Source organism: Emydura macquarii, unplaced genomic scaffold, assembly GCF_026122565.2.
Source record: "Emydura macquarii macquarii isolate MOO-44397 ecotype Brisbane River unplaced genomic scaffold, CSIRO-AGI_Emac_v2 contig_968, whole genome shotgun sequence".
In the NCBI taxonomy this organism is placed as follows: domain Eukaryota; kingdom Metazoa; phylum Chordata; order Testudines; family Chelidae; genus Emydura; species Emydura macquarii.
In genome coordinates, this window is record NW_027131105.1 from 196228 (window position 1) to 222999 (window position 26772).

General features: G+C 42.5%; 1 protein-coding gene across 2 annotated transcripts in view; it reads left to right on the forward strand.

Annotated features, from left to right (window-relative positions):
- ATG7 (autophagy related 7) overlaps positions 1-26772 on the forward strand; it is a 233792-nt gene that overhangs the window by 34197 nt on the left and 172823 nt on the right. For both annotated transcript variants that reach the window (XM_067543746.1, XM_067543747.1), the window contains exons 13-16: positions 4700-4894; positions 10177-10380; positions 10638-10753; positions 11743-11818. In XM_067543746.1, the coding sequence (XP_067399847.1) occupies positions 4700-4894; positions 10177-10380; positions 10638-10753; positions 11743-11818 (591 nt within the window). The remainder of the gene's footprint in view (positions 1-4699; positions 4895-10176; positions 10381-10637; positions 10754-11742; positions 11819-26772) is intronic.

Here is a 26772-nt window from a genome sequence, read left to right on the forward strand (position 1 = left end):
GTGTGGTTAGGATTTCACACATTGCTCCTCCCATTAATTTTAGTGGGATTGAGTATCTAATTTTCCTAGTTGGCTTTAAAACGCTCAGCCATTGTGTTTCATGTCTCTTGTTAATCTCATTAATTTTACACCCTGTCTCATTGAAAAGCAGAATAGCAGTTTCTTACAAACTACAACTAAAACAGAAACCTTTGAAAAAGAGCTTGAGTTTTTTAAGGAATATGTTAGATACAATTAAACTTATCACTATAATTAGTAAGTAAAGTAGGAGAGAGATGTCAATGGAATAGCAGGATTCATGGACTTGTGTCCCTTTGACAGATGTATGGTAATCATTTTGGATCATTCACATAATTCATTGACTGCTTTCCTATACCATTATGGCTATTGGCCTATAGCATATAGGTTTTTATGTAGTATCCTTTCCTGGACTATCCAAACATGAAATGCATGTGTTTTCAGGATTTTGTCTTAACATATTTGATATAGAAAATGTTCACAGATGTTCATTTAACAGACCAGTTACGTTAATGCAGCAATTCTGTTTTATGTCTATTTTTTCCCAAAGGATTTAATCTGTGATACTATCCTGTAGCTTAGATTTTATTTATGGGTATATTGATGGTCCAGATCAGAAGTAAGCATTTATTTTGATAATGAGGGGGAATATGAATTGTATGTGGAGAGGAATCAGAAATGCTTCTAAAATCAGAAGTGTCCCTGAAAAATTAATCTTAGCCACAACCTTTTCCTAAGGCTATGCCAGAAATTATATTTGGTTAAGATTAGCTTTTTGTTCTTAAGAGTATGATCGTTGGAGCCAGATATAAAAAATGTGATCAGCTATGAAGAAAAGTATGGAGACTCCAGCACGTGTTACTCATTTTTATGATAGTGCTCACATGAACTAAAGAATCCCATTTTGTGAGTATAAAACCAAATAACATGTAATGCAGTACAGTATTCTGATGTTTCATTTTCATTTTAAGGACACTTACTTAGTATATTTTGACATGTGATGTTGACAATTTCTGTTTTAACAATTATAAAGCTGTAACTTTTTTAATCTCAACATCTACTGTCGTTAAATAATTCTGGCCACCCTCACTCCCCCAATAATTTCCTGGAACTGTTTAAAATTTAAATAGATAAAATTGGGGGGGAAAATGCTTTAAAAAAATTGAAATCGACCAAGCCGATGTATAAATATATGCTCTGCACCAAACTGAAAGTTTAACTACTTCAGTAGAATTGAACATTGGGATGCACCATTTACTGGTAATTGAACTCAACTACATTATAAGGATCACTGAAGAGCGCAGTTTTAAAAAAGAACATGTATTTTAATAATCTTACATAATCCCAAAATTTCAAGTGGTGTGTTTGTATACATGTACATTTGTGTACCTATATGCATATGTATTTACAAACTAAACTTTACAAAAAATGTGTGCATGTTTGTGTGTATAAACACACACACACGTATTTATAATTTATTACCATAGAAATTATAAAATACATTAACTTTGTATTTGGTCATACTTCCCCTTAACCCTGTGGACTGTGTAATATTTCATTTGGACAGGATAAATAATAGACCATGGGTGACCTTCAGCTAAAAATTCACTTCCCAAATACCGCCAGAATCATGCTGAAACAAAACATTCATGTGTAAATTAGTGTCTCGTAGAAGCCTTTGATTCTGCAGCATTTCTTAGATGAGACATTTTGTGCTGGTTAATTCACACGTCTTAGTTTTATTTAAAAAAAAAAAATTGCAAAATGTTCTTTTACATTTAATTCCATTTTATTTTGCCGATTAGGGTAACAGAACCTATCCCGTAATTATTGAAACCATCCATTCCAAAGACTCTCATTTGCATTATTCTAACGAGTGCACATATATTTGAGACCTGTGATATGTTTGATACTTTATCTGTATTATGCAGAAAAAAATAAAAATGACAGTGATATTAATAGGTTTAAGGACTGTTTAGTCCAATTTAAATATGTATTCTTTTCAAAAACTTAGAAGATGAATAACCAGTGGGTTTGAAATTCCATTGTACCAGGAAGCAGGTGATTTTTTTGGCTATGTTAATGAAAAAATCTTTAAGCTCTGAGCAGTGGGAAAGGTTAAAAATTTCCATAGATCCTGCTTTCATACATGGCCAAACTATTTGGAAGGAATGGGACTGAGTCAGAGGATTCAGTGTTGGTCAGAATTGTGAGGGTCTTCTGGAATGGAAACTTCATTCTAATGTCTTCACCCATTCTTCCCCAACAATTGTACGTCAGTCATGTATCATTTTGTAATGAAGACTTAGGTAATATCTGGATCAACCCACCTGAACCTTCTGTTCAGCAGCAAGGGCCTTCACATAGTTGTTTAGAATTCCCCTTAACAATGTGTGTTTTCATTTTTATGGGTATTTTGTTATATATTCTTTCAAATTGTCTGGTTTTCCTCTTGAATTTGCACATCACTAGTCTATGTGAAAACCTGCTGTTTTTGCTCCTCTTCCTACATACACACACACTTCTTTGCTTCGTCCAGCTGTTATGTCTTGACTTTTAAACTGTAAGCTCTTTGGGGCAGGGTCTGTCACTTACTATGTGTTTAAGTGACTAGCACAATAGGACCCTGACCTGGTTGAATCCGTAAGGCTATGTCTACACTATGAGCTAGGGAGGTGATTTCCCTGTTTGTGTACACATACTCATGCTAGCGCTCATCAAACTACTGCAAATATAAATAGCAGGGTAGCCACAGTAGCATGGATAGGTAGGTAGCAAGCTCAGACGTGCCTGAAAACTGGTGGACATGTATTTGGCACAAATCAGCTGTGCCTCTGCTACCTGTGCTATTGAGCTACATTGCTATTTATACTCCCATTAGCTCGATGAGAACCAGTGCAAATATCTGTACGTGAGTAGGGGAATCACATCACTGGCTCATAGGGTAGACATAGCCTAAGTGCTGCTGTAGTACATATGGAGAGACTTTTTTATCTGATAGCAGATGTTTTACATGTTTTATAAAAGTACTTATCAGACGAGCAACATGGTTCAAATGACTCTTCCTCCATGTATGTGCTCTTTGGACTCTCCAGTGCATGTTCAGCTGAGTTCACCTTGTTCAAATATGGACATGGAAGAGAAATGTTGTAAGGTTCTGCAGCAGGATTAGGCTGCTCTCAGCAGCTGTGAAGTGGAAGCCTGCAGAGCATCTGAGGATAGGGACTGTGAGTCTCAGAAGTTATTTCCTTCTATATCAAGTTAATATGTGACCATTTAAATTACACAAGTATCACTGAAGACTGTGAGGTTTTGCTATTTTAGTATTTGAAATAACAGAGGTACAGCGTATGATGCTTTCCATCTTCTAACGGTAATTGGGTAAAGATTTGATCTCAAATAAGACCTAACAGAGATCTTATTGTCCACTTAATACCTTGTGTAAAGTAACTGGGGAGCTGTTCTAAGATCAAAGCTATATGTGAATAAAATTAATCACTCTACTAGGTGAAATTTGGAGGTTGTTTTAGAGATACTTGTAAGGTATAATTAAAATGGTTCAGTCTTTTTAATTTTTACATTTAAGAAATGATGAGACGACAGTCTGTGCAAAAACTAGCATGTGTTACAGACTAGAAAAAAACCAAGTTACCACCTTATTCTGTCTTGTAATTCTTGATTGTCCAGACTAGTCAAATGGAATGTGATCTGAAAACCTGTTGAAAAAGGTTGGTTAACAGCGCTAAATTAGCAGGCTGGATCCTTATAGTCACACTATAAATAGAGCTTTGCTGATTTTTGTCAGCTATTCTGTTCTATATAGGTTTCTGACCGCCTTCAAGTAGTATATTAAGCATTATGACTTGTCTTACTTTTGAGTTTTTATTCTTAAAGTATTATTAATCTAAGGCTGTACTTAGCCCAGAAAAAATTAATTTTCCTGGTGCATTGTATTCAAGTGATAGAATATTGGAGGTGCTGCACAGAAGCTGTGTTTACTTGCGTGTGTTACAAATGAATTAAAATAAACTATTTTGGTGACAAATCTTCAGCGCTGCTCTTTCCTGTAGTACTCTGTTTTGCTCCACTGTATGAATCTGGCTATTCGTTCTAGATGTCTTTTCCTTACATCTGAGAAATGAGGACTTTATCAAAGGCAGGCAGCCCAAGAACTACAGTAGTACCCAAATGTTGACTCTTATCTTCATCTTAACTGTTCCTACAATAATTCAGTGGGCATGAGTAATTTGATTGTTCTGGGAATAATATCTTTCAGGTTATACTTATATGATCTGTCATCAGTGAAATTTATTAATTGTACATAATTTTTGGCTGTGCAAAGTGAGGCCTAACACTCAACTCAATGATTTTTTTCGATTTCTCTGTCTTTAATACAATAACTTTTGTAGATTGTATTTGATCACTTCCAATATTTCAAGGAGCATTAGTTAATTGTCAGTATCCTGTAAAATTGCTACAGGTTCAGGAGTAGGGAAAACATTCCTGCCCCTCCCACCACCTGCCAGCTTGGCCTACATAAGCAATGAAGTGTGTGGCCCTCTAAGTTGTGCTTGTCATGAAAATAACAATCCAACCTTCTATAGTTTTTCTCAAGTCCAAGAATTTTGTCTGTTTTAATACATTGTTTTGAAGTGTCCATTTCCTGTGTGTTTTCCCCTAGAATGCAGAAGGATTTAACATGAGCATCCCCATGCCAGGTCACCCAGTGAATTTTTCTGAAGTCACCATGGAACAGGCTCGAAAGGATGTGGCACAGCTTGAACAGCTCATTGATGCTCATGATGTTATTTTCCTGTTAATGGACACTAGAGAAAGTCGATGGCTTCCTACTGTCATTGCAGCCAGCAAGAGGAAGGTACAGTACACATGCCTTCTTAATATTCCTGTGGTCATGCTGCAAGTCTCACTTAATGACTTGCCATTTATGGCCAAAAGAACTTGACAGGACTCTGCAATCGCTGACCAATCAACCGGAATTACATGATACCATTTCAGGTGTTTTTGCACAAGACACTTTATCAGTAGACTCAGAGACAAAGCAGCAGGTGAGAAAAAGGTGTGTGACGAGAGGGAATGGTAACTTACTCGTTATGAAGGAAGACTGAAAGAATGATGATGAAGGTGGAGAATGATACAGGCTGTCAAAACGTTGACAATTTCCAAAGTAGATTTGTACGTTTTGAGATCTGAAGGCAAACTGTACATGCAAAAATGTATGAATTAGCCAGCATTTCATTAGTAAAATAAATAACTTTGGGTACTTCTCTGTAAATTCACCCAGCAATATACAGCATCTGGGCTGATCATATCCATCTAAGATATTTAAGTGGTTCCTGTTAGCATAATGTGAGGTGCCTCACGATCTGTAATGTAACTGTCTTCACAGCATCTGGTGAGGAAGCAATATATCCATTTTATAGATGGGGAACTGAGGCACAGAGAGAGTAAATGATTTGTCCGAGATCACAAAGGAAGTCTCTGGAGGAGCAGGGTATTGAATCTGAATCTTCTGAGTCTCAGGCTAGTGTCCCAACCACTGGACACTCCTTCTTTCCTTTAAGGCAGTGGGGCTACATGTGTAAGTGTATGCAGGATCAGGTTCTGAGACTCTGTATGTGTGTGTTAATTTAAAGTCAATTTACCTGAATCAGATTAAAACATACACCAGAATCGATTAATATAAACAATCCAGTCCCATAACTTCATGAACCATGGAGGTGCTAGAACTTTCAAAAAAAAAAAAAAAAAAAAGTCACCGGAAGTTTTTAATATGAACAAAACAAAGTATTTTTCCCTAGCCTCATTCTTGAAAAGAGATGAGCCATTTTGGCTGAAATTGTTCAAAAAGATTCAGCCTGAAGTAGATGCCTGACATGAAAAATTTCAGTCCAAACTGTTTAAGTTTGGAAAAGCTATAAACAACAGAAAACAGGATCTTATGGTTGGATGTGTCAGGCAACATTAAAACTAGGGGGGTCTACTAACCAATCCTGTATTACTGGGTTTTGAAAATGGGCTGTCTCCTTCTTATAGAAGGTTCTGTGTGCTTGATGTTGAAATTAAGTTATAATCCTGTATTGCTTGCTGTTGAACTGACTGTGTTGTCACAGATTCAGCACTGTGATGTCACTACACAGGATTTAGGAGGAGGATAAACAACTATATGTTATAAAGAGAAAACCCTTTTAGAAATGCGCACGTTTTTGAAATTCACATCCCTAAGACAATCAATAAAATCATTACTGGTATTTATTAATAATTATTATTTGTATTACCATAGTGCCTGCAAGTCCTAATCATAGACCAGGACTGCATTGTGCTATAAAATTCAATTAAAAAATTCAATTAAAAATGTATAAGTTTTTTATAAAGTTTATAAAATTCAATTAACAAAATCAGATTTTTAATTTATTTTTATTTAAATTAAATATAGGTTTATTTTATAAAATGAATCTATTAAATAAATTTGAAATTATGACCTATCAAGGCTTAAATTTACTATAATCTGTTAAAATCATTTAAATAAAATAAAAATTTTTAGGCAGTGCATGTTTTCTGCTTAAGTTTTAAAGAAGGTAAGACCATTGAACCAGTCGAAGTCACTGGCAAATCATCTGGAACCAGCGTTTGTAGAAGTGCTAAACCAACTTTTGATAGTAGTAGCCTCTTCCACGGGTACAGAGAGAATATTTTCTTAATTTCATTTTATTCAACTAGTTCAGTTCAATGACTAGTTCATTCAAAGTTAAGAATAAGTTAATTTAAAAAGTACAAAAGCTTGTTTTCCTCTCTAAACTATGAATAAAAATTAGGTGTGAAAGGGTGAGATCTACTAGTTCTAAAGTCTTGAAGGATGTGTTGACCAGAAACAATAAGTTCAATTAAAAAAGGATGCAGTGAAGTGTCTGAAGTGTCCCTAGCCTCTGTTTGCCAGAACCTGGGAATGGGTGACAGAGGCTGGATCACTTGATGATTATCTGTTTTGTTCATTCCCTCTGAAACACCTGGTATTGGCCACTGTTGGAAGACAGGATACGGGGTTAGATGGACCATTGGTCTGACCTGGTATGGCCATTCTTATGTTCTTATTCATTAACTACAGATTCTACTTCCTTTGTTTAATAAATCAGTCAGTTTTAAATACAAAACATGTTTTGATAATTACTTTTCTTCTGTATCCAGTATATTTAAGGTACTTTTATTAAACTAACATTAAATGCTTTTTGTGCATTTTTAATTAAATTCAGTTTTCATCTGCACAGAACTTAGCACAAATCATGAGTAACAAAATTAATCATCTAGTAAATAAAAAACGCATCATACACCATTTTCTCACTTAATAAAAATATAAAAATTAAGACTGAATAAATGTAAATTAAACTATATAATTGCTTAAATAAAATATGCACCTGGTTAGCAAAAAGAAGCATGAAATTTAGTGTAAAGGCTATGTTTAGTTCCAAATCAACATGTTTTAATGATTACCAACCAATGAGAATCCTCTTTTCTTAAGGAAAATAACTGCAATATACAAATGCTGCAAAACAAGATTAAAATCAGTGATTTAAATCCTGATTAAAATTGACTCAAATCACTTTGATTTAAATCAGTTGACCCTTTACAAACACAGTGTTACAACACTCAAAAAGCTTTTCCTGAGGGCTCAAATCCCACTTTAAATAGCTCACATTATGTTTACAATAAGATACTGCAAATTGGTGAATTGCTTTATTAGAATTGTCTGTTTGGAATGGATAACATTACAGTACTTGGCTTGACTTCACAGTATGCATATCAATATGCTAATTGTGCAGTTAACTTTACATCCTGCTATGTCTTATCCATATTTTTAGTGAAACCTGCTGGTCTAGTTGTTGCCCCAATAATTAGTCCTATTACAGGCATAATGGGTGTTTTTTCCATATCCATGTAGATATTTTATTTTTCATATTCAGTTCCATGAGCACCTAAATCCCTGTCCCATGCTTTGAGGAGACAATAGAATTGTGTGTATCCTGGGTGTTGGATTCCTTTTCTGACTCTACTTGTATTAAGATCTTAAATAGGTAATTTCTGGAACTTCTCTTTCTTGGATGACGGATTGCTTTCTATTGCATTTCTTTTTTCACATAAGTTTGTTTAACGAGTTACATTTGAAGCTACAATTAAATGAAAATACTGTATAATATTTCAGATGAAATGAAAGAGCATTCCTCCAAACAATTATTGTTCCTAAAAAGTATTCAGGATACTCCAATAGCTCATGCTTAAATCTACTGTAAAAACCCCCATGGCATACTCGAAAACACATTGTGAGTTAGAACCAAAAATGATGTTCTTTATCTTATTGTGTGAGATTCCAGTGAGATCTGCAGTAATCCTGCTGACTTTAGGGGAGTTATTCTGGATGATGACTGGTGTAAGTGAGATCAAAATCTGGCCCTAAATGTATAAATGTTACAATAGTTTTACAAATGCCCCAATTCTCACCTCTGATTCATTGAATGAAGGGCGGTCTGTTCTGGAGGTAGTGATAGGAGGAATGCCAACTCTGTGGTGTGTTCCCCTAAGGAGGTTGGCAGGACTCTACTGGAATCTTGTGTCCCCGCCACAAAAGGACCTGTGGGGGAAGCAGGAACAATTTAATGCAAATTGACTTTCCCTGCTTTCCTGTTTTCTATATGGAAATCCACCTGAGAGGAGATCCAGGGGCAGCAGCAGCTGAGCTTGGTGCAGTTCCTGTAGGAGCTACAGAGGACAAAGACATTGAAAGCTGGGATCACTGGGTAGCAGCATGAAGGCAAGGAGCCTTGGCATATATGCTTGTGCCTTTGGGAAATGCAAGCAGTGGAGGGAGGACAACCCCCCCCCCCCCCCCCATGGAAGAATTACCAGGAAATTCCAAGACTAAATTACTAGAATTGAAACTTGTGGAATTTCCACTCCTCTAGGCAGAAAGAACCTATAGAGGACTGCATTTAGCCCACTGTTAATGATAATCATATTGTTAGGGAGTTTATATCACTTCTAAATCCAGCTCAATTATTTCAACAAGTTAGAGATTAATTTTGCCATGGTTTGTGAAAGAATCTTGCCAAAGTTCTCGGAAAGTAAATAAACAATAAATTGAAGAAATGTATGCCAATGTATGGCTACTGATACACCCTGGGATGTGAAACTGGCTGTTGTGTTTGTAAACAGGTTGACACACAAATTACTCCTTTTCAAACATTTTCTTCAATAAAACATCTATGCTTGTGCTTGATATAAATAGAAATTAACATAACTTGGGCGTCACAAAAATACTTCAAAAAGAATTGGGTCATACAAAGACCTTTCCAAGTTGGAGATAAGTATTTTTGGAGATAAGTATTTTTCTGAAGCAGGGGTGTCCCAATGAAATTAATAGACAGAATGTTTGAAACAAACAAAAGGAAGTACTTCTTCACTCAGTGCACAGTCAACTTGTGGAACTTATTGCCAGGGGATGTTGTGAAGGCCAAAACTATAACTGGGTGCAAAAAAGAATAAGTAAGTTCATAGACAATAGAACCGTCAATGGCTACTAGTCAATTTCTAACTGCCAGATGCTGGGAGTGGATAATGGGATGGATCACTTGATAATTGCCCTGTTCTGTTCATTCCCTTTGAAGCATCTGGCATTTTCCACTGTTGGAAGACAAATAGGCTAAATGGACAATTGGTTTGACCCCGTATGGACATTCTGATGTTCTGAATGTCTTATTTGGGAGGAAGAGGGTATTTTTTACACTTCTTCCTTTTTTATCTTTGGAACACGAATAAACAGAAATTTTTCCATACAGAAGCTTATTTGTTGTTTATCCTTTCAGAAGACACAATTCCCATCAAGTCTGAGCACAGTATTTCTGTAGGGCTCGGACTCTGCAGTTCAGCTCTTTTGAGGAAACCTGATGCTCCTGTTGATAATGGGAATACATTGTATTTGTTAATCTAACTGCAGATAGTATTTCTGAAAATATCTTGTATGAGGAAAAGTGTTATCATTAAATACGTTATTTGATATTCTTTAACAGTTAACTAGTTTGATGTATTTTATTGTGAGTAATTATCAGAATGTGTAAGCTCTTCTCCTTTATTTATTTTTTTTTTATATAGCTGGTCATCAATGCTGCTTTGGGATTTGACACATTTGTTGTGATGAGACATGGACTAAAGAAACCAAAGCAGCAGGAGTCTGGTGATTCATGTTCCAACAATGCCTCCAGCGCTGCTGATCTCCTGGGGTCATCACTCTTTTCAAATATCCCTGGGTATAAACTTGGCTGCTACTTCTGCAATGATGTTGTGGCACCAGGGGATGTGAGTAGAGCTTTGTGCAAATAGTTACTGTGCGCCCATCTCATGTTGTTTGTGTTTTTATTGCATTAAAAATTATCCCTTTATGAAATCTCATTTGTCCCTGTAAGTGATGTTTGTTTATAGCAAATCCCTTATACTGATGCTCAGAGATATTGCCACCCTATATTCATTGAATGACTGGTATTAAAAATGTCTTGTGTAATGGGGCAGCCAAGTACTTTCAAATATATATTTAAAATAACTGTATTTCTTTGTAGTCCACCAGGGATCGGACATTGGATCAGCAGTGCACAGTCAGTCGACCAGGATTAGCTATGATAGCCGGAGCCCTTGCAGTAGAGTTAATGGCTTCCGTTTTACAACATCCAGAAGGGTGAGTCATATTTGAGGGAAAAGGGTGGTGTTTATAGGATGAAAGATATTTTGGGGAATGAACAATTTGCTTTCATATTTTGTATTAACTATTAAGTAGACTTAGAAGAGTCCTATAAGTTTTGAACTTGAGTAAACACACACAAGTATATCATGCAATACAGAGGTCATTACTATAATAATATAGTTTAATAGCTTAGGTTTTAGGTTAGAAAAATTTACTAAGTTCTTGTTTGAATAGTGAGGACATTTTCCTTTCCTATTGCTTTTGTGCTTTTATGTTATCTTTAAAAGAAGTATTGAAAATTTAACATTTCAGTGGGAGAAAAATTGGTGCTGATCATCTTAGCATTCCTGTGTCCAACTGCATATTTCTTTGTAATGAGGACCTAACGTAAGTATTTGCTATGAAGCCCATCGGGGGCTTCATTGTAAACCAAAAAAGTGTTATCTTTTTAGCTTAAATCAAAGTTATTGGGCTCAAAGCAGAAATTTCTGGATGAAATTATTTGGCCTGTATTATGCAGGAAGCTCATCATAATAGCCATTCGAGCCTTAACTCTATGAAAAGAAAAATAAAGGAAGTGTGATTTAGGTCTGAGTAAGTGATATGTCTCTGAGGCCCTGATGCTGAAAACGGATCTTTGCAGGCCTGTTGTGAGTCTGAAAGGGACCTTCCAAGTATGTTATTTTGTAAGATCAAGGCTCTAAAGTGTAAGCTGTTTATGGAAGGAAATGTCTTACAGCTGGTCAGGAAATGTTTGTTTTTCCTATGAAAAATTTTGATACAAATGAATTTTTTTCTGTTTTGGTCAACATTTTTCTGCAATTTTTTTCAGGTTTAAAACTGGAAGGCTTTGGTTTTTAACAAAAATGGAAAATGTTTTGTGAAGATGTTTGTCATTTTCTGTCAGTCACTTCATTAGAAGATTTTCTACCAGCCTTAGGCTTAGTCTTTTGTTCTAATTTTCTTTCTTTGATTTTTGGCAGTGGTTATGCTGTTGCTAGCAGTAGTGATGACAGAATGAATGAACCACCTACCTCTCTTGGGCTTGTGCCTCATCAGGTCAGTGAGCTGGGAATAAATAAGCTTGATATATGTAGTTACAGGGACTTTTACAAAATAAATGTCATATACTTTTGTGTCTTGATTAAAGACATGACATAAATGTAGTAGTGGAAAATGAGGTGTCCTAACTGAATAAGGAGATACATGGCCAGATCCTAAACTGCAATCTGGCTGCTTTGTGCTATTCGGATCTGTGTGGAGAAGTTTTCTGGCAATATACACAACTCCTATCATGTTCCCCAAGTAGACATGTTTCTAGGGTATATCTTCATCCCAACAATCGGTAGTGCCAGGTCTGCCTTTTGGGACAGAAGGGATGTCCCTGGGTAGCCAGTATAAAATAAAGCAGCCTTAATACTGCTTTGCTTTACACCAGGAACCAGCAGCCAGCTAGCTTCAGAACTGATGGAGAAGGAAGCTATAAAGATGTCTCTCAGACATCTCTACTCACCCCCCACATCCTTCCTGAGATAAAACATAGCTCAGCTGCAGCTGAATCGGACATATTTCACTCATCATATGGTTCTTCAGAATATTTGAGTATACGTGGCACAGCATAACTTTCTTCGATTGTTTTCTACTTACCCCAAACTTCCCTTATTATAAATTCCTCAGTAGCGTCCTGTAGGTTCTACATATGGAATCATAGAAGATTAGGGCTGGAGGGATCTCAGGTCAAACCCTCTGCTCAAAGCAGGACCAACTAAATCATCTCAGCTACGGCTTTGTAAAGCCACACCTTAAAAATTTCTAACGATGGAGTTTCCACTACCTCCCTAGGTAACCCATTCCAGTATTTCACCACCCTCCTAGTGAAAAAGCTTTCCTAACATCCAACCTAGACCTCCCCCACTGCAACTTGAGACCATTGCTCCAATTCTGTCGTCTGCTACCACTGAGAACAGCCTAGTTCCATCCTCCCTGGAACCCCCTTTCAGGTAGTTAACGACTGCTATCATATGCCCCCTCATTCTTTTCTTCTGCAGACCAAACAAGCCTAGTTCCCTTAGCCTCTCCTCGTAAGTCATGTGCTCCATCTCCCTAATCATTTTTGTTGCTCTCCTCTGGACTCTCTCCAATTTGTCCACATCCTTTCTGTAGTGGGTGGCCCAAAACTGGACTCAATACTCCAAATGTGGCCTCACCAGTGCCGAATAGAGGGGAATAATCACTTCTCTCGTGTTGGCAGTGCTCCTGCTAATGCAGCCCAATATGTCGTTAGCCTTCTTGGCAATAAGGCCAAACTGTTGACTCATATCCAGCTTCTTGTCCACTGTAACACCCAGGTCATTTTCTGTAGTACCGCTGCCTAGTCAGTCGGTCCCCAGTCTGTAGCTGTGCATGGGATTCTTTCATCCTAAATGGAGGACTCTGTACTTGTCCTTGTTGAAACTTATCAGATTTTTTTTTTTTTGTGGACCAATCCTCCAATTTGTCTAGGTCACTCTGAATCCTATCCCTACTCTCCAGGGTATCTACCACTCCCTCCAGATTAGTGTCATCTGCAAACTTGCTGAGGGTACAGTTCACCCCATGTTCCAGATCATTAATGAAGATGTTGAACAAAACTGGTCACAGCACCAGTCTCTGGGGCACTCCGCTTGTTACCAGCTGCCAACTAGACATCGAGCCGTTGATTACTACTTGTTGAGCCCGATGATTTAGCCAGCTTCCTATCCATCTTATAGTCCATTCATCCACCCCATAGTTCTTTAACTTGCTGATAAGAATACTGTGGGAGACCATATCAAAAGCTTTGCTAAAGTCAAGGTATATCATGTCTACTGCTTTTCCCACATCCCCAGAGCCAGTCATCTAATCCATAGAAGGCAATCAGGTTGGTCAGGGAAGATTTGCCCTTGGCGAATCCATGCTGACTGTTCCTGATCACCTTCCTCTCTTTCAAGTGCCTCAAAATAGATTCCTTGAGGATCTACTGCATGATTTTTCTGGGGACTGAGGTGAAGCTGACTGGTCTATAGTTCCCCAGATCCTCCTCCTCCCATTTTTGAAGATGGGTACTATATTTGCCTTTTTCCAATCATCCAGGACTTCCCCCAATTGCCACGAGTTTTCAAAGATAATGTCCAATGGCTCTGCAGTCACATCAGCCAATTCCCTTAGCATCCTCAGATGCATAGCATCTGGCTCCATGAACTTGTGCATGTCCAGCCTTTCTAAATAGTCCTGAACCTGTTCTTCCAGCACTGAGGGCTGCTCACCTTCTCCCCATTCAGTGCTGCCCAGTGCAATAGTCTGGGAGCTGACCTAGTCTGTGAAGATAGAGGCAAAAAAAGCATTGAGTACTTCTGCTTTTTCTACATCATCTGCACTAGGTTGCCTTCTCCATTCTGTAAGGAGCCCACACTTTCCCTTACCTTCTTATTGCTAACACTCCTGTAGAAACCCTTTTTGTTACCCTTAACATCCCTTGCTAGCTGCAATTCCGATTGTGCTTTGGCCTTCCTGATTTCACTCTTCTATGCTTGAGCAGTATTTTTATACTTCTCCCTGGTCATCTGACCTAGTTTCCACTTCTTGTAAACTTCCTTTTTATGTTTAAGTTCACCAAAGACATTTTTGTTAAGTGGAGTTGGTCGCCTGCCATATTTGCTATTCTTTCTGCACATCAGGATGGTTTGTTCCTGCACTCTTAATAAGGTTTCTTTAAAATACAGCCAGCTCTCTTGGACTCCTTTTCCCATCATATTAGTCTCCCACAGGATCCTGCTCATCAGCTCCCTGAGGTAGTCAAAAAGTCTGCTTTTCTGAAGTCCAGGGTCCATATTCTGTTGTTCTCCTTTTTTTCCTTTTGTCAGGATCCTGAACACTACTCAGGTTACCACCCACTTCTACATTTCTTACCAATTCTTCCCTGTTTGTGAGCAACACGGCCCCTAGTAGAGCCCTAGAAGAGCACGGCCTCTAGTAGGTTCCTCCAGCACTTGCACCAGAACGTTGTCCACAACACTCTCCAAAAACTTCCTGGATTGTCTGTGCTCTGGTATATTGCTCTCTAGAGAAATCTTCTGGTTCTTCTTAGAGTGCTTGCTCATGTCCATTCACAAAGTACATATATGTGTGCACCACATGCACCGGTGCTGGAAAACATTTTCCCCAAGTGGTACCCGTACAAGCCAGCTTTAGCTCCCTCTTCAGCGGTGCACACATGTGCATGCATATAGGCGCCGCCGGCTCCCCCTCCCTCTGTTTCTTTTTGCTGCCAGTGATGGTGCTGGAACGTCTCTTGCCTTTGCAAGTTCTCTTTCTAAAACCTAGTGGTTTATTCATTATTCTAGTGTATATAGTTTAATTCCAGTTTGTTATTTAGAATCCCAGGATCGGGGCATGCCCTGTTCCCTGTGGTTTAAACTCTGTGCTTCATGTAAGAAGCCTAGGCTGAGGAGCGACCAGCATCAAAGTTGTTTAAAGTGTCTGGGAGAAGCACACGTCTGTGAGAGGTGCAAAATCTGTAAAAGTTTTTGCCCTCAGACTAAGAACGAACGAGATAGTAGTCTCAGGGTCATCCTAATGGAGTTATCACTTAGACTGGTGGCGGAGCCTGGCAGATGGGACTTGGCACTGAGCACAATGGCCTCGGCACGCAGTGCTCCTCTGGCGCCCTCTTCGTCATCTCGGCACCGTTCGCCATCCCTGGTACTGAAGAAGAGGCCAAAGAAGACTCATGTGAAGTGGAGACGCTTCCCTACGGAAAAGAAAGGGGACCATGCGAGACCCATGTCGGGCCGCCAATTCTCCCTGCCTCAGAAGGGTCCTCACTGCTGTGAGCGTTGACCCCGGCTCTAGGCCCTCTACCAACTCTGGGTAGCAGTAGAGGCCCTTATTGCCTAGTGGTGCCGTTGACTCCGAAGGCCTTCTAAGTAATGAAGGACCTCCTGGCGTTGCCGGTACCGCAAACGCCAAAGGACGGCAGGGCACCGCACTGAGATTTGGCACTAGTGCCTAGGGGCAGCCTATTGAGAGACAGATCGGCTCGACAGTCCCCTTCACCGAGGCACCGTTCACCAGTGCACTGGCAGTCCCCGGAGTTGAGGCCACACTCTTTGGGTCAGGACACCACCAGATTGGGTTCCTGTTGCCGTTCTCTGGAGGACCTGCACTGAATGGAGCACTGTTACAGAGCCATGGAGTGATGCAGGTCGCCGGACTCACGGTGCATTTCCCCAGCACCGCAACCCCACTCACCTAGCCCATACAGGAAGCCCAAGAACTGCGGTGCCGATGGACGATTTTAAGGTGCACCAGGACTTATCGAAAAGGGTTGCCTCCAACTTGGGCCTCAAAATAGAGGAGCTGACGAGCCAGTCGATGAGCTATTTAGAATATTGGCCTTGGCAGCTCTTAATAGAGTAGCCCTCCCAGTCCATGAGGGGGTTGTTAAACTGGCAAACCCTGGCTTCGCTGCCCCCCATGTCTAAAAGGGCAGAAAGAAAATATGTACCAGCAAAGAGGTTTGAATATGTCTATACTCACCCCACGCCAGGATCTCTGGTGGTAACGGCCACCAACGAAAGGGGCAGATTAGAAAGTCAGCTCGACCCCTAAACATAAAGACGCCAAGAGACTCAACTTGTTCGGTCGAAAAATTTATTTCACGGCCAGCCTGCAGCTACGAGTGTCGAGCCAACAGACGCTCCTTGGTAGATATCACTTCAATATCTGGCAGTCCCTGGACAAGTTCGCAGACTCATTGTCCCCCTCCTCCAAACAGGAGTTCGAGGCCATCTTAGAAGAGAGGAGATCAGTAGCCAGAACATCTCTGCAAGTGCCTTCTGATGCAGTGGACTCTGCAGCCAGGACGATGGCCTCTGCAATATCAATAGGGTGGGCGTCATGGCTACAATCCTCAGGTCTCCTGTCAGCAGTAGAGCAGTCCATTCAGGACCTCCCTTTCGATGGCATGGCCCTCTTTGCTGAGCAGACGGACTCCAGGCTGCATGGCACGAAGGACTCAAGGGGTACTTTGAGGTCTCTTGGCCTTTATGTACCTTCTTCTTCTAGAAGGCACTTCATACCCCAGCATGAACAGGGGTCTTGGGATCACCCACGCAGAGACTCCTATAAGAAGAAGAACAAAGATTACAGGAGGCGTCAGGGCCACTCGTCATCTGCCAGCCATTAACCAACCTCTAGCTGCCATAATCGGGGCGGAAAGCAGGCCTTTTGAAGGTGCGCATGAGAGCAATCTACCAGTTCTACCCACAGATTCAACCCCCTTCTGTTTTCTTCTCGTTTAGCTTGTTTCCTCCCAGCCTGGGCTACCGTGACATCAGACAGATGGATGCTCAGCACGGTAGCTATTGGTAATACCCTCCAGTTTGCCTCACTTTCGCTTTCCCACCCATCCTCCCTGTCCATCTTCAGGGATCCCTATCATGAGCAGCTCCTCGAACAGGAGGTGAGAGAACTCTTGCAGGTCGGTGCAGTGGAAGAGGTTCCCAGAGACCTATGGGGTTGAGGTTTTTACTCCCGTTACTACTTTATTCCAAAGGCAAAGGGAGGGCTGAGGCCCTTTATGAACTTAAGGCGCCTCAGTAAGTACTTCAGAAAATTAAAGATTCGCATCACCATCATTCCCTCTCTGGATCCCGGCGACTGGTACGCCACTCTCGATCTAAAGGATGCCTACTTCCACATTGTGATCTTCTGTGGTCACAGGAGGTTCCTGAGGTTTATGGTAGGGATCACCATTGCCAGTTTGCAGTGCTCCCGTTTGGCCTCTCAACTGCTCCAAGGTTTTTCACCAAGTGCATGTCAATGGTAGCGGCCTACTTCAGGAAGAGAGGAGTGCAGGTGTTCCGCTATCTGGACGACTGGCTCATGAGGGGCAGGCCAAGGTCTCAGGTTCAGGCCAGCATCACAATCACCCGAAGCATTTGTCAGGTACTGGGTCTCCTAATAAACTAATAGAAATGATGTTAGTTCCTGTACAAAGAATAGAACTTATTGGAGTGATGTTGGACTCGTCCAGGGCCAGAGCATTCCTCCCAGAGGAAAGATTCCAGGCAATGACAGATGATATAACCCACATTTCGACTTGCCCCCTCACAACAGCGAGGGTGTGCGTCAGCTTCCTGGGCCACATGGTGGCCTGCACCTACGTGATTCCCCAGGCCAGACTGCACCTCAGACCCTCCAGATATGGTTGGTGTCAGCATATTCTCTGGTCAGGCACCACCTGGACAGGATACTCATGGTTCCTCCAAAAATACTTACCTCCCTGGTATGGTGTTTGAGTCCGAGTCACATCCTCTCAGGAATGCCCTACGCTGTCACCACAGCTGTCAGTAACACCACAGCTGTCAGTAACACTGATTTCCGATGCCTTGGACCTGGGATGGAGTGCTCACTTTGGTTCCCTGAAGACCCAGGGAGGTGGGCCTCAGAGGAACTGCAGTTACACATCAATATCAAAGAACTCAGGGCAATTTTTCTAGCCTGTACAGTTTTTCTACCACATCTTGCCAACAAGGTGGTACAGATTCTCACGGACAATACGGCCTCCATATATTATATCAACAGGCAAAGGGAGGGCCCCAATCCCCTGCCCTATGCTAAGAGGCCGTGCACTTCTGGGACTTTTGCATCAGTCACAATTTTCACCCAATAGCAGTTCATCTCCCGGGAGTCAACAACTCTTTGGCAGTTGTCTCAGCAGGTCCTTCTGTTCTTGCCATGAGTGGTGCCTCCATCTGGAGATAGCAGTTCGCATCTTCCAAAGGTGGGGCAATTTTCGAGTGGACCTCTTTGCCACCAGGGCCAACAGGAAGTGCCATCACTTCTGGTCCTGTCAGGGCCTCAGTGTGGGCTCCATCGGACAGATGGATGCTCAGCACAGTAGCTATTGGGTGGGGAGCCTCCTGTACGCTTTCCCACTGATACCTTTTATCCACAAAATCCTCCTGAAAGTGAAGAGAGACAAAGCACGGGTCATCCTGGTAGTACGGCATGGCCCCAATGACATTGGTTTGGGATGCTTGTAGAGCTGGCGGGACCCAGGCATTGGACCCTGCCATTGCACCCGGACCTCCTGTCCCAAGATCAAGGTCGCTTGCTCCATCCGGAACTGGCGTCCCTCCATCTAATGCAGGGGTGGGGAACCTTTTTTATGTCAAGGGCCTGATGCTGGCCCTGGTGGCGGGGGAGAATTCGGCGGCGGCGCGGTTTCACGGTGGCGGGGGGGTTCCGGGGGGGGCGGGGGGCAGTGCCCCCCGCCAAAGTCCCCCCGCCGCCGATAAGGCACAAACGGCGGCAGGGTTTTCGGTGGCAGGGTTTCGGCGGTGGGCACTGCCCCCCGGAACCCCGCTGCCGCCGTGAAACCGCGCCGCTGCCGAATTCCCCCCCGCCGCCAGGTCCAGAACAAATGATTTCGCGGGCCTTATACGGCCCGCGGGCCGGACGTTCCCCACCCCGATCTAATGTCATGGATGCTCTATGTCTGAACCAGGAGGAGAGAGCTGCTCAACCCAAGTTCAGTGTGCGTTTCTGGAAAGCAGGAAGCCATCAATCAGATCGGCCTACAGGGCTAAGTGGAAGTGCTTCACCTGCTGAGCAACCAAACATGGCGTGTCCCTGACAGAGGTGTTGATCCCAACAATCTTGGAGTATCTGCTCCATCTGAAACAAGAGGGATTGGCCTTCTCATCAGTCAAGGTCCATGTAGCGGCCATATCTGCTTTCCACTCTTTGGTGGAAGGTAGAACAGTCTTTTCACATGAAATTATGACTAAGTTTCTTAAGAGACTGGAAAGGCTTTTCCCATCGATAAGAGACCCTTCCCCTCAGTGGGATTTGAACTTGGTCCTATCCAGGCTCACCGGACTGCCTTTCGAACTCATGGCCTCGTGCTCCCTCATGTACCTGCCCTGGAAGGTCACCTTCCTCGTTGCTATCATATTTGCCAGGCGAGTGTTGGAGATCAGGGCATTAACATCAGAACCACCCTACGCTGTGTTTTATAAGGACAAGGTCCAACTACACCCACACCCGGCTTTTTTGCCAAAGGTGGTCTCCCTTTTTCACCTGAATCAGGAGATTTTCCTCCTGTTTTTTTTTTTTGCCCCAATGAAGAGAGGTGTCTGCACTCTCTTGATGTCAGAAGGGCCCCGGTGTTTTACATTGACAGAACTAAGCCCTTCTGTTGTTGTACACAGCTCTTTGTGGCTGTTGCAGACCGAATGAAGGGTCGGCTGGTTTCCTCGCAACATATTTTAAAGGGAATCACGACCTGCATCCAAGCCCGTTATGAGCAGGCTGGAGTTGCATCTCCGGTGTCCTCGACAGCCCACTTAATGAGAGTGCAGGCGTCATTTGCGGCCTTCCAAGTGCATGACCCCATACTGGACATTTGCAGGGCAGCTACCTAGTCATTGGTACATCCCTTTGCATCCTGTTATGCCTTGATGCAGCAAGCTTGGGATGATGCTGGCATCAGTAGAGTGGTGCTTCAAGTGTCACGTCCATGCCGGAGACACTGCTGGTGAGTCACCTGAATTGGGAATGGATATGAGCAAGCACTCAAAGAAGAAAGAACGGTTACTTACCTTGTAACTGTTGTTCTTTGAGATGTGTTGCTCATGTCCATTCCATACCGGCCCTCCTTCCCCTCGGTCGGAATTCCAGCAAGAAGGAACTGAAAGGGAGGGAAAGCTGGTGGTGCCTATATGCGGGTGCATGTGTGCGTCGCTGCAGGGGGCTCTAGAACTGGCTTATATGGGTACCACTAAGTGAAAACTTTTCCAGCACCGTTGCATGTGGTGCACAGACACACCTAAATTGGGAATGGACACGAGCAGCACATTTTGAAGAACAGTTACAAGGTAAGTAACCGTTTTATCTTTACTTGCTGCATTTCAGGGCTTGGGATCCACAGTTGAAACCTTTGTGAAGCTGGATACCTGTCTACCAAAATGGCCACCAGTCCAGGCTACCAAATTAGCCTACATACCCTTCTTGACTGTGAAGCAGTGCTGAGGATTTAAAGCTCGGCATTTCCAAGCTGGTAGCCTGGCTTCCCCTTCTGTCTTAAATCCTGTTAATTTAACTGTTTCCATTGTCCCTCTGAGAACTTTGACTAATTAAGGTTGTGTGGTAGCCTGAATGACAATAAAGGGTTAAATCATGTATTTCAGTGGCATTTGGAGGCTTTGTAAATTTAGTTTAATGTCCCAGAAAGAGAAAGTGATTGGTCCATTTGGGGTTTTTGTAACATCCAGAACATTAAAAGGAATGATCTATGTAACAGTACATATTCAATTCAGTTTATATATTTTAAGTGATAAAAAGATCCATACTTCCTTTTTGATAGTTGTGAAGGTTTTGGGAGGTGAAGTGAAACTACTCACTTTCTCCAGGGATGTTTTTGTATCAGTCTCCTAGCACAGCATGCATATAATCTGAACTGAGGGCAAATAAATAATGATTTCTACATTTATCCAGAGGGGATTGTTTTCCTTTGATCATGATAAGTGCATGCAAAATGCAATGCAAAACCTCATTCTCTTTATAATCAAGGCACTCACTTCCCGTACGAAAACATATCCACTCAGAAGTATTTGCTTTCTTAGCTAAAACAGTTCTGTCTTTTATTCAGAAATATTTCTCTTTGTAATATTGTGGATATATCTCTTGTTAAGAGAATAGGATAATATGGTGAAAACAATATTTAGTTGAAATTGGAAGGAGAGAGAGTGTGTTTAACATTGACCACCATTTTTGAAGGTTAAACTGTCAATAAATAGTATTATAAAAAATCAAATTGTAATAGATTTGCTCTGACTTCGTTGTGTATGAGTTTTAACCTTACCCTTCTGACTATATGTGTCAAAATACCAATCTTAGCTAGTATACTCTGTAAAACAGAACTAATATGACAACAATTTCCTATTCACTGCCTTCCATGTTTGGATGCAAAGAAGATTGCAATATTTCTTTTGTCACTAATGCTGTATTCTGCATGAAACTTGCTTTTCATACAGGTATATTCATGTAGGTCCGAAATGATATTTCCCATTCCCTATACTTTCTGTAAATGAAAATTGTATATATATATATCCTATAAGTAGTCTATAGCTTGTTCTGCAAACCATGCATGGCATTCACTTGCATCAATGTCATTTACTGAACAGTATTCTTAAGATATGCCTTTCTTAAAATATTAGACTTCAGACTGAGAAAACCTTAATTTAGTTATTATTCTTGTGTTCATCATGGTTTTGCTATATTTTAAATTATAGTCTTTTCCTCCCAGATACTGTTAAGCAAAAGTTTCTTCAATGGGTTTCAAATGTCAAAATAAAGGAATCCATGTTTTCTAAATACTGTGGGAACTAATCCTATTGTGTATAGTTTATCTCTTTGAGCAATGCAACTCTCCAGCCATTCACTCATTTCACTTTTTTCTGATTTTTAGTGTCTGAAGAATTACTTTATTAGCCACTACTTTGTTTTGCCTTCTTTAAGCCCAGTTAATATGTAACCGTATGTGGGGAAAATATGGTAGTAGTAGTTATGTAGTGACTTGCTAGCATTATTGCAAGTGTTTGGAATTATTTTTGTCTCCCTTCCAAAGGAGGAACTGAATTAAATTAAGCTGCTCTTCGTCTGTCTAGTGAAACTACTTTTTACAAAGTTGTCAGGAATCCAGTGTTTATTACAAGAGACATTTGCACAATAATCGTTAGCTGTGTTGCAATGCCTTCATGCAAGGTCAGCATTTTCTTTCTCACCCTGTCTCCCTGTGTTTGGACAAACAGTTTCCTGTTGGTTAAGGAGATGTAATCCTATCATTGTGCCTCCTTTGCCCATCCCTTTAGTGTAAAAGGAAGAAACTGCCTTAGTTTCCCAGTCTAATTTCTCGTTAGGAAAATTGTAGTTGGTGTTTCTTATAACATTATTGCATCTCTCTTTTCTTCCCTAGTTATACTTTTTCTGTGGCTTTTAAGGACATATTGGCCACAGTTTTCAAATAATTGTGACTAATTTTCAATAATTTTCACTAATTTTGTGTGCTTCAGACCCAGATTCTATTGCTGTTACTCGCATGAAATAGAAACTTACTCCATGAGTAGTCTCAATTCTGACAGCAATAGAACTATTCATAGAGTAAGGCACTATACTTCGAGTAGTGTCCCACACACCTCTGATCTGAGATTTTCACTAGAAGTGTCCATTCAGTCCACATATGTGCTGCTGATATCCTCAGGCCCTTCACCAAGGTTATATCAGGCTACACAGGCGAGCTGTCCTTAGTTCCTTCTCAGCCATCTCGGCCTGGGACAGGTCTTAGCATGTCCGCATTGAGTGAGGTTTGGCTATTTGCTGGCTGCAGTCTAGCTTAATATATTTTAGTTTTTAGTTTGTTTGTTAGTAATAGTTACTGGTTATTTGGAAGATTGTTTTACTTCCTCCCAATAAGTCTTTCCTAAGAGGGGCATGCCCATTTCACCGGTTTTAAATGCTGCATCATTTGTAGAGAGGCTATCCCAATCAGTGAGGGGGACACTAAGTGCATTCACTGCCTAGGGGAGTGTCACATCCCACAAAAGTGTAACTTCTGTTTAGCCCTTAAATCCAAGGCATGGAAGAACCAGAAAATTAAGCTGTGACAGTTAATGATGTAACATTGCCTTTGCCTCACTTCAGAGCCAGACACAACAACCCCCCTGTGCACTAGTCTCCGGTGTTATCTAGTACCCCTTTCACCTCGGCACCCCACTCTCCCAGAGAGGGGAAAGCCTCAGCGACCTCATCTAAAGATCACAAGGAGAGGAGTTTTACCTCCCCTCTTAAGAATCCACCTCGAAAAGACCTCTCTCTCTCTCTGAGTGGGTCAACAGCCTTAGGGACTTTCTCCTTGAGGCTTGGTACCTTAGAGGCAATGGGCTCCTCCGGTACTAGTGAGGCAGGAAAATCCTGTAGCTGTTCTAAGAGTTAGCATAGCTTTGAGAAAGCCTTGATACCATCTAGCACAGATGGTCAGAGCAAACACAGAAGACCAGTGCCATCTGACTTAACTTCTCTCTTGGTACCTGTAGCCGGGAGGGGTGGTCCCCTTCGGAGAGGGACCCCAAGGGAGACCCAACCCCCCCCCCCCCCCCCCCGGCTGCTAGAGCCCAGAAGGAGATCACCTGTCCGGAAGCAGGGGGTGGGCCCAGGCCTTTAGAAGCCCAACGGACACCACCTGACCGGAAGCAGGGGGGCGGAGCCAGGCCTTTAAAACCCCGGCTTTCGGGCTCAGTCAGGCAGGGATGGCCGAGGGAGAAGGACGCCTCTCCCCTAAGGCTCCCAGCTAGAACCAGGCCAGAGGCCCACACTGAGGGAGAGCGACCTGTCTTAACCCCAGCCTGGGAACGGGCAGAGAGCCTACCCAAGCTGTCCGCTGCCTGGGAGCTGGAGGAGGGCCCACCTGAGTCCCCCGCTGCCTGGGAGCCGGAGGAGGGCCCACCTGAATTACCCGCTACCTGGAAGCAGGAGGAGGACAGACCCGAGCAGTACAGAGTTTGGGACCTGGAGAACCTACCAGCCCAACCCGCGGCCTGGGGGCTAGAGGACCTGGGAGAGTTGCCCTCCGAGGAGGAACCCATGGAGTTGCCGGAGCTGCCACTGGTGGATGAGGACGGCCTAGTGGGACTACCACACCCCAGGGACCCGGAGGAATCAGGTACCTCGGGGTATGGGAAGGAAGAAGCCCAGGGACAGCACTAAACAGAAGCTGAGTCAGGGGCAACCCTGTCGGCGTGATGCGGCAGGAGCCCCGCCGATGCAGTGGCAGGCGCCTTTGCCACTGCGAGGGCCCTGGGCTGGGACGCAGTGGAGACGGGTGGGCCTGCATCTCCCTCCCCCCTTCCCAAGCCACCCCGGGAGAACCTCACCCTCCTTACCTCTCCAGAGAGCAGACTGCTTGTTTGCCAGCCCTGCCTATGGGCCGGGGCGAAAGACTGCTTGCTCGCCCGCCCTGCCAAGGGCTGGGGCGAAAGACTAGGCTGTTTCCTGGCCAGTGTGTAGCCGGGAGGGGTGGTCCCCCTCTGAGGAGGACCCAGAGGGAGAACCCTGGGTGCTGCCTCCTCAGAGGGGCACGTTCACAGTACCCCTTGGTAATGTGTAAGATTAAACCTCCATCTGCATCAGTACCCTCTGTGAAGTGCTCAAAACCCTCAGTATCGCCCTCCAGGGACAAGCATCCCCTTCGATCAGTACCACAACCTCACTCAGTGCTGTAACTTGACTTGGGACCACAACTCTGCTTGATACAGCAAGACTTTAGGTATCCGAAGGACCTATAAGTGACTGCTGAGCCAAAGTCTCCATTGATTCCAAGTACCAATTGTCTCTTGGTACTGAGGACCACTTGGTCTCCATATCCTTATACATTTCTGGTAATGTCTAATTCACCTCCCTTTTCATTAATGGAAACCTCCATTCGTTATCATGAATCTATGCCCAGGGTATTCTTGCGTACCCCTTTCTCCAAGAGACACAGAGAATGCCCAGGGACCTCATCACTCTTGGTAGGAACAGCCTTGGATGCCTCCCTTACCCTTATGGTCCTCCATGTCCATATTGGGAATCCGGAGTAGCTGATTGCCAGCAGTTCTCCAGGGACCTGACCCTCTCCCATCAAGATGATAGAAGGACTCAAGCTTCCCCTCCATTGCACACCACTCAACAGGAGGAAATATTTGAGGATCAGGCAGCTGGGACAGGCAAAGGAGTGACCTCTCAGATGACTATCTTGTTCCCATCACTGTTGAGGCAGTAATGCGTCCTCCTCCATCTATGACTGATGATTTTCAGCACTGTTGATCTCATTAAACATGTGGCAGGCTCCTTGCAGATATTTTTTGAGAGGGTCAGAGAATCTCCACATAAGCTGTTGGGTATTTTTTACTCTGCAACACCATCCAGAGTTGCCCTTCCTATCAATAAAGCTGTGCTGGAACCTGCAAAATCCATTTGTAGGAACACCTACGTGTAAGAGAGCCAATAAAAAGTATTATGTTCTTACCAAGGACTCTTGAGTTCCTGTTTTCCCACCCACCACCCAACTCTCTAATAGTTGACTCATTGAATGAATAGGGCAAACAACACTGGTGTAAATCCATCTTGTAGGACAGAGACCAGAAGCACCTGGACCTTCTGGGGAGAAATCTTACTCATCTGCAGCCCTACATTTCCACATCCCGAATTATGAGGAGCTGATGGCCAAATAAGATTTACAAATTATGCAAAACGTGGTTCTTTAATTCAACACCTTCATCCAGACCAAAAGGAACCATTTCAGACTGTGATAGCTGAGAGTTGGTTACCAGCCAGAACATCTCTCCAGGTGGCTTTCAGTGTGGCGGAAGTGGTAAAGCACACAGGCATCCTGGCTCCAGTTGCATGGCTTCCCCAGAGAAGTCCAGAATATGGTAGAGGATTTCCCATTTGATGGATTGAAGTTGTTTGGAGAGAACACTGACAACATGTTGCATACTCTTAAGGATTTCAGGGCCACATTGTTTGTTGGGGCTGTACACTTCTGTGGACAAAAGAAAATTGATTAGATTGCAGACAGCCCTGTGACACTGGCTGGATTGGGGGGGACCATTTATTATATTATTTAACATCAATATTCCAAAATTACAATAATTCATATGAGATGCCATGTCAGGTACCCTTAGAAGGTTATAATTTGCTAAGTATGATGATATTGTTCGTGTATGTGTCATTTGTATTGAAAGTTATGGATATGTTTGATGTATCTGTATTTCACCTTGTGCTGTGTTTCTGGGCGACACCCAGACAGGATGGCTGCAGCACTAGCCTCCTTACTGGGCCATTGAAACTCACAGGTACAATGGGCCCAGGGGGAGAAGCCAGGGATACACCTGATGAGTCACCAGGATTTACTCATGTGATCCTGGACTCCATCTTATTTCTGTAAATTT